Source organism: Pyrgilauda ruficollis, unplaced genomic scaffold (genome assembly GCF_017590135.1).
Source record: "Pyrgilauda ruficollis isolate IOZ18807 unplaced genomic scaffold, ASM1759013v1 scaffold162, whole genome shotgun sequence".
NCBI classification, from domain to species: Eukaryota; Metazoa; Chordata; class Aves; order Passeriformes; family Passeridae; genus Pyrgilauda; species Pyrgilauda ruficollis.
In genome coordinates this window covers 544,544-553,089 of record NW_024514987.1, presented here as the reverse complement: position 1 = coordinate 553,089, position 8,546 = coordinate 544,544, and the positions used below count along the sequence as shown (strand labels likewise).

The following is an 8,546-nucleotide window of genomic DNA, read 5'->3' as shown; positions in this document are numbered from 1 at the left end:
CTCTTTCCCCCCTCACCCAGAGTTTGCTGCCCCTCCGCCTCCCCCGCCGCCCCCGGCAGTCGATTACTGCAGTGTTCTCGCAGCCCCGCTGCCGCAGCCGGGCGCGGGGGTTGTGCCGCCCCCGCCGCCGCCCCCGCCTCCTCCGGGCCCACCCCCGCTGGCTTCCAGCGGCCTGGATGGCCCCCCACCCCCCCCTCCGCCCTCTGACACCTCCACATCCAAGCCCAAGTCATCCTTGCCTGCGGTTAGCGACGCCAGGAGTGACCTGCTGTCGGCTATTCGGCAAGGTAAGGTTGTGTTTCCATGCCGGCGCTCTCCTTTGCCTCTGGAACACCCTGGGAGCTGTCTCCTGGGAGCAGTGGGGCTGCCTTGCTGCTCAGGGCTTGTCCCTTGTGGTCCCTCCTTGTCTGCCCACCCTCCTGAGCGCCTTGCTGCGTTTTATGCTTCCCCCAGCACTTTTGGGGATGGCAGTGCCAGAATTGGTGTCATCCAGGTTTGTTGGGGAAGGTGCAGCACTGGGGTCACCCTGTGGAGGGGCACAGAAGGGATTTGCTTCCCGTTCCACCTCCCCACCCGAGCTGTCCTGGCCATCAGCATTACCCCAACACAGCCAGCCTGCCTCGCTCAGAGCCCTGTGACAAAGGTGACACAGCGTGTGACCAGGACCTTGTACGATCCCCGGCGTTCCCTTCTGCCCAACAGGCTTCCAGCTGCGCAAGGTGGAGGAGCAGCGGGAGCAGGAGAAGCGGGACGTGGTGGGCAACGACGTGGCCACCATCCTGTCGCGCCGCATCGCGGTGGAGTACAGCGACTCCGAGGACGACTCCTCCGAGTTCGACGAGGACGAATGGTCGGATTAGCCGCGCTCCCACCCCCTCCTTCCCCCTCTCCCGGGTTCGCTTCTCGCCGGATCAGGTGGCCAAAGCTCGCACCGCATCCCTTTCATCCCGTAACCAAAGATGTGCCAAGGGTTTCCAGACAACCAGCAGCGTATCTCCCCTCTCGCTGCCCCTGCAGCCTTGGCAGGACTCGGTGCTCTGCCTTTCCCAAGGGTCCCTCGCGGGCGCCGAGGATGCGGCGTTGGGATTTAGCTGGAGGGGGTGTAACGGTTGCTTATTTAAAAGAGAGCTAAACCTCCAGATTTTTGATGCCACCAGGCAGAGCACATATAAACCCTCCACCCTGAGGGATTTTTAAAGCAAAGATGGATGATCCTGTTGTGGCCATGTGGCCTTTTGGATGAAGGACATTTTCAGCTGGTTTTCTCAGTGCAACAGCAGACAGTTGATCTGATGGCTCTTCCTTGCCAGTGAATACTGGTAGTGCTGCAAGAAAATGGGCTTTAAATGTCAGTTCTCTGCTGCATCCCACTGTCAAATAATCGGGTTTTTGGCAATAGTGCACAATTCTTTCCCCCCGACCCCTGAGTATTAATTCCAGATCACCCTGTGTGGGGTGCATTTCCCAGCGCCGAGGGTGCTGAGTGCCTTGGGTGCAGTGTAAGGAGAGACTTTTTTATTTTAGAAGCTGCCTTTACCTTCCTCAAATCTCCTGCTTTGCCAAGAGGAGACTTGCACAGAGGGATGTAAAACCAGGGCAGGATGCTTGTTCAGCTTCCCACTCTTGGGAAAGCAGAGCCACTGCCCCACTGAGACACATCTGTGGTCAGCTCTGAGCGGTGGCCAGACCTCGCCGGGCTGATTCTCTCCAATTCATGCTGAGACTGTGTTTTAAAATTCCAAATCCAGTGCCTAAGACAGGGAGATGGGGTGGGGAGGGGTTCTCTGAACACCAGGCACTGTGGTGGTCTTTGGCCTGCCAGGGCAGTTTGAGAGGTGCTTTTCTTAGCGGGGTGACCGTACTTTTAACACAGGGACTTAAATGCTGGTGTTGCCTTTGCTTCTTCTCCCTTCCCCCTGGGGAGGGGAGTCTGTGTGCCTAAAAACATCGTGTGTGTGAGCTGAGTTGCCCATCAGTTGCATCAGACCTAACCTACCCTAATTTTGTTATTATAATTCATTAGTTAATTTTAAGAGAACGTTTTTTCTCCTCACTAACCCTGTGAATTAATTCCCAGGCTGCTCACTATAGATCCAGTACTGGCAGGGGAAAATGGGGAATTTGAACTAGCTGACCTCGGTTTTATTGCTGTTTTATGTTACCTTACATAGAATATGAGCATATCTTGGAAATCTAACCCAGATACCCCTGATGTGTATTTTAATTTGGACATGACTCACTGAGGGTCATGCAAAAAGCAATTCCAAAGCCTTTTTGAGGTTATGGGTCCAGCTGTTGTGGGATGTGTGTCCCACTAAGACCAACTCTCCCATCTTTTTGCCTTTCCTAAAGTATTTCACCAGCCTGTGCCTGTCTCTCTTCCCTGCCTCGCCTCCTTTAATGATGTTGCTGATACCTGGAACGCTGGGCTCTGCCCGAGGCTGGCTGGAAATCCTGCTTGGGAGTTGATTGATGGCTTCAGCTTGTGCCATCGAGTTCTTACCGATTCCTTGAGTGTGTGTGTGTGTGTGTGTGTGTTAATCTTGGCTGGGGCAGAGCTGGCTGGAGGATGGGCTCAGGCTGGGACCCTGTGAGGCCCCAGAGGCTCCAGCACCATGGGGTTTTGTCTGCAGGCAGATGCAGAGGGCGTGGGCAGCCAGGCATCCCAGTGGGCTGGGAGCACCTGAGCAGCACTAGTGCCAGGTTCTGGAAGAGGGAACAAACCCCTGGAGTGCAGGTGAGCCGTGCTGCAGTGGAGAGACTTGGAAATGCAACGGGATGGTTGCTGCAAGCTGGGTGAGGGGATGAGAGAGGCACTGCCTCGTCCTGCTGCTCTTTCTGCCAGCATCCTCCTCCGGCTGCTCTGAGAGATGTTCCCAGGAAAAACGGGCCCTGAGCTAACCTGGGCTGACAGCAGGATCACACAGGGAGGAGAGGAGCCTGCAAATGCCAAACCTGGCTCAGTCTGAGATTGCATTAACTAGACTTAGCCCTCGTTGGGAAAGGGGAGCCAGTCTTCCTGTCACCTGAAATTCCAAGAAGTGCCATATTCCCTGAGCCCCATGGATGGTGTGCCGGGCAGGGCCGTGCCTGGGCGCTGGGGACACGTCCCTCACACTGCCTCTTGCACAAGGATGCTGCTGTGTGGGCACGGGTGGAGGTGGCTCCTCTGGCCTCCAGGCAACAGGAGGGACACTGCCTTGTCCCTGCAAGCCTGCTGGAAACACCCTCTGCTCCAAATCCCATCCCAGGGCAGGCATCAAAATGCAGGATCCTAAACAGAAGGGTCGTGGACAGGTAGAGGAGGTTGGTTGATGGAGTGTTTTTTAAATCTCCTTTGATTCCTGCCTTTTGTTTTTTTCCTAAATCTTTGATTGCCTTAGCCTGTTGGGGATCCCTGAGAAACAGCTGCTCTAGAGAGGGACCATCTCTGTGTCCTTGCAAAATCGCAGAGCTCTGGGCCACCAAGTGAGCTCAATGTTTTTGAAAGCAGTAGGGGAGGAGGAGAGGTGCCAAAACCAACCTTTGCAAGCCAGAGCAGCCGCGCTGGAGGTGCAGGGCTGCCCTACCACCTTTGCCCCCGTGCTGGGGGCTCTTGCTCCTTCCTCCCCTTTCCTGGGGCTGGGGCGACCCTCAGGCAATCCCCAAAGCCCGGGGCACGGGCTGTGCTCCCCCTTGCAGCCGTTCCCCCACCCTGGGGGCTGCAAGCTCCCTTCCCTTGCCTCCCTGGTTAAACATTCTGGCGGTGTCCTCGCCCGCGGTGCTCGGCTGCTGCTCCCGGCTCAGCCCGTGACCTTCGCTGCCTCTCCTCTGCTTATCAGAGCCCGAGCGCCGGGCCAGAGCCGGCCAGGGGCTCCCGAGCTCCCCCGTGGCTGAGGGATCATTTCAGGGAAAGGGTAGATTGGATTTTTTTTTTTTTTTTTTTTTCAGAAGGTGAACTTATTTAACGTGTTTCTTTTGGAAGTCCCTGCCCTGGAGGGAGCTGCCTGGCAGGGCAGATGCAGCTGCCCCGGGTCAGGTTTCACTGCTGTTGGATTTCGGGGGTGCTTTCTTCTCTTCCTTTTTAAACAAAGCCTTGAAGTGGAAGTGGATCCAATGTTTTTATTACTGTATTAACATTCATTTTAATTCACTTCAGAAACTAACCCATTTTTCTTCCTGATTAGAATGTCATAGAATTAGACAAGCTGTAACCCCTCCTGAAGTGCCTTATTTTCCTACATGATATAAATATATTTATAAGAGTAATTATTCCACTTATATCTTAGGGGTTTATTGCTGAGCAGGAGATAAGGTGGGAGAGGAGGGATGGGAAGTGCCCTCCACGGACCCAGCCAGGCTGGGGGTCGGAAGGGTGGCGTTTGATGGAAACTCTCAGGGTGCAGGGGGTTCCTCACTTCAGACCAAAGGAGTTTCAGCAGTGAAACTCTGCTTAGAAAGAAGAAAAAAGGACGAAAAACCCCAAACATGTGAGCAAAATACTGTAGATTTGTCAGGTTTTTTTTTTACCCCTGCAAAACAAACACTGATGGCCGGACTCTGCAGGGAGGCAGTGGGTGTGGGGGATCAGAGCCTGCCCCTGGTCCATCCTTGCACATCCCAGTGCAGACTCTGCCTTCTGAATCCCCATGTAATGTCTGTGCTTTTCCCTGTCGGTTGCTGTATAAGCCAGATTTCCTGCTGCTTTGTTTTGTTGTTTTTAATAATCAGCTCAGTAACCCCTGGATGAAGATCCCAACTGCAAATATTTTGTAATGTACATGTATAAAAAAAAAAAAAAGTAATAATTTTTTTTGATTCTTTTTTAAAACTTGATAAAATCTTTCTATCCACTCGGTGCCTGTGTGTGTTACTGGGGGTGTGAGCTGGGCCTGGCACAGGGGCTGCTGTGGCTGTGTGTGTGACTTGGAGTCATGGAAAGGTTTGGGCTGGAAGGGACCTTAAAGCCCATCTCATTCCATGGGCAGGGACACCTTCCACTATCCCAGGGTGCTCCAAACCCCGTCCAGCCTGGCCTTGGGCACTCCAGGATGGGCACCACAGCTGCTCTGGGCAAACCTGGCTCGTTCCTGGCAGCGTGGGAGGTGCAGGGGCACTGAGCCAGTGGTGCCTGTCCTTGTGCCCGCAGAGCAGCACCAGGCTGTCCCTGCAGGGCTGGCTGCCTCCTGCCCAGGCAGAGCCCGAGGGGAGCCGGTGCTTCCCGGTGCATCCCGAGCTGTCTGGCAAACACCATCAGCACAGACACCCTTTCCATGCCGAGGTGGGCTGAGGGCTGTTACCAGTGGCAATTTGAGGGTCACAGTGCCAAGGAAGCCCCACCCAGGAGCAGCCTCTCTCCTGCCATAGGAAATGAACCCGGGCTCCATCTTGCAGAGCAGAGTTGCTGCAGCTGGGCTGGGAAGGGGCTGCAGCAGCTTTTTCCTCCATTTCACAGCTCCAGCTCCCTGGTGCAGTGGATGTGCCTGGCAGCGGTGGCTGCTGGCCCCGAGCTCAGGTGCCTCGTCTGGCCTCGCTCCGTGGGGCTCTGTTTTCTTGCTGCTTGGTGAAAAGCAACAAAAGGCTCTGTCCCTGCTGCTCCTCGTCCCTGCTTTTACCACGGGCTTTGCTCTGCCAAATTCCCTTGGCTGTAGGAGACACCGGTGCCTCGCTCTGCAGCGCTGTGCCTTTCTTGGCTGACAATGGTCCCTGGCTGCAAAACCTCATTAGATTAATTGGCCTTGCCAGCTCCTGAACAAGCAAGGCCTTTAGTCGTGCAGGGGCGCAGAGGGCAGGGGAAGGAGGGAGCTCTGGGGCTTCCACACGCCCTGGAGCTGCGTGTCCCAGCTCTTGGCTCCAGCTGGAGCTGGGGAGGCGCACCTGGAGCTCCTGGCTGCCTTTGGCTGGGCGTGGCTGTGGCCAGGTGGTGCCTTTGCTGTTCTGGGGTGCAGGACAACACCGAGCCTCGTGCTTTTGGAGAGGCAGCCCTTGGAAGGTGTTGTCAGAGTTGGGGTGGTGTTGATGAGTTTTGTGCTGGTTTAACCCCCTAAACAGCAGGGAAATCTGAGCTCCAGATCTGCCTTCCTGGGTAACCCACGGAGCCAGGAAGCTCCTGGAGGCTGAGGTTCGGCAGTGTGCAGGGAGGGGAAGGCCAGCAGTGATTGATTGTGTGAGCCCCAGCCCTGCCCGTGAGCAGCGCTGTGCTGCTGCAGCTGGGGCAGCTCCGCAGCCTTGGCACTCCCACCTCGGCCCCGGCCTTTGATCCCTGTCCGTGCCCGTCTGTCTGTTCCACATGACTCGGCACAGGACCACAGCTGGCCACGCTGCAGCTTCGCAGGAGCCCCCGTCTCCAAAGACCTATTTAATTTTCTCCTTCAAGGTGGTGTTAGCAACACCCAGAAGATGCTGCCGGCTGCCTCGGACGAGTGGGCTGTGTGTCCTTTCCACCACTGACGTCAGCTTCTCTCCCTTAATTCCCCCTCTGGGACCGAAGCAAGAGCAGGCGCTGCCAGCTCGGATCAGCGTTAGCAGCCTGCTCTCCCAGTGTGTGGCAGCCGTGCCAATGTCACCCCCGGCTCCGCTGCCGTCCCTGGCCAAGCAGCCACGGGTGCTGGGAGAGCACCACCCTCTCCCAGCGCCCTGGGAAGGGCCGGGTGCCAGCAGAAAGTCCCCATTGCTCGCACGTAGGTGTGCTGAGATGGCAGCTCAGCCCCTCAGAAATGGCTGACTCCTCTCTGGCAGTTTTTTCTCTCCTCCTCCCTGCCTTTGCCGTTGCCTACGCCGTTGTGTGGGGAAGGCAATCGGCTCCCGTGCTGCGGATGGCTTTATCTGTAACTCTTCCATCTGCTCACAGCAGCTCACAAATAACCACGGGGTGCCAGAGGAATTATGTTATTTGGAGCTCAAGTTTCTGCAGTCTGGCAGGGCAGCAGCTCTGCGCCGGGCTCAGCCGCTCTGCGAAGGCCAGCGCCGGGGCTTAGGGCAGGAGCTGGGGAGGTGGCCAGGGCTCAGTCGCTCTCCCATCCAGCTAGACAAAGCCCAGCCCTGAGCCAGCACGGCAGCCTGGTCCTCTGGGAGCTTCCTGAGGAGAGCAGAGGGTCCTGCTGGCCCCGGGTCCCTGCACAGCCCTGGGCTCGTGGCACGGGGCTGCCTTCTGCATCGCGTGGGGCGACAGGGACAAAATGGGGGGCTGCTGACCCCCTCTCCTTGAACTCTGCTGTTTCCCACCAAGCACAGCGCTGTCAGACAGCCTTCCCTCCCCGGGAAGCACCACGGATGCCCCCAGAGCCGTGGCTGTGGTGGTGGCCGGGGATGATGCTCGAGGCCGAGCTGTGCCGGGAAATGCCTCCCGCTGCCTCCGGCATTTGGTAAAACACTTACAGCAGGGCCGTGTTTTCTTCATTTCCTGCCTGCTGCCGCTTCCAAGGAAACAAAATCCCCCAAGCTAGGGCTGAGGTTTCTCATTTAAATGTAACCCAGGCCCATAACTGGAGCTGCCAGCCCTCCCCACGGCCCGGCGCGCCCGGGGTGGTGCAGGGGGTACCTCGGGACTCGTGGTCCCATCGTGGGTGCTCAGGAAGGCTCTGAGAGCAGAGCCCCATCCCTGGCATGGGGTGTGGGGAAGGGCAGCCTTGGGCTGTGCCCCAGGCAGGGCAGCTGGGGCTCAGGGTGCCAGGGGGAGGTTTTGCAGTAGCAGCAACCCCCGTCCCTCCTCCCATCTGGCAAAACCCCGGTGGTTTTGGCACCAGGGCCGGAGCAGGGCGGTTTGGGACCAGCCCTGGCTCTGTTGTGGGTGCTGCCAGCTCTCTCACCTGCACGGTGGCCAAGGGCAAGCGCTTGGAGCCAGATCTGGGCGCCGCTGCTGCCAGCAGGAGCAGGGCTGCTCACACCAGAGAGGGGGAGTGAGCCCCAGCCCACCCCCCTGCAGCACGGGCAGGCCTTGGAGGCAAGAGCTGCCTGTGCTTGCAGCATCTGCTGGGAGCCTGGGGAGGGCTGGCCCTGCCAGATGTGCGAGCACAGCTGGGGTGAGGCCGTGCCCACGTCTCCTAGCTCATATTTTATCCCCAGAGTTGGGCTGTTGGTCCCCCCCGAGCCTCTCCTGCACATCCCTGGCGTGGGGGTGGCTGCTCAGCACTCTGGCACCTCCTTGGACGGATTTGACTCTTTTTTATAGCTCCATTTTCTGCATCTTTCTCCACCCAGGAAGGGAGCGGGCCGGGCCCTGCTGTTTCTCCCCGCCCAGTGCCTCCTGCTCCATCATCCCCCAAGGCCTGGAGCAGCTGGGAATGGCAGGGCCGGGGCTTCCCCCAGCCCTGGGGCTTCCCCATCCACCCTGGCAGCAGGGAACCGGGCACAGGTGGGGCCCAAGGTGCCTCTCCCACCCGGCAAGGGGGCACACGGAGCTGGGCAATGTCCCCGTGGTGGCAGCAGGGGACGGGGCTGAGGGTGGCATTCTCGGGGTGGGGGTGACAAAGGTTCAGTGAGGGCTCAGCTCCCACAGCTCCCGAAATTCTGGTCCTGGGAAAACGCCTTGGCCTGGGTTGTGATGGCTTCTGATGCCACGTTGTCAC

At 57.9% G+C, this 8,546-nt stretch overlaps 1 protein-coding gene across 1 annotated transcript in view; it reads left to right on the top strand.

Moving 5' to 3' along the window:
- The window catches only part of WASF2 (WASP family member 2), a 15,810-nt gene extending 10,978 nt beyond the window's left edge, over window positions 1-4,832 (top strand). Inside the window, exons 9-10 of the mRNA XM_041463157.1 lie at window positions 1-287; window positions 703-4,832. Coding sequence (XP_041319091.1) covers window positions 1-287; window positions 703-860 — 445 coding nt within the window. The 3' untranslated portion in view covers window positions 861-4,832. The remainder of the gene's footprint in view (window positions 288-702) is intronic.
- Window positions 4,833-8,546: the final 3,714 nt, after the last annotated feature.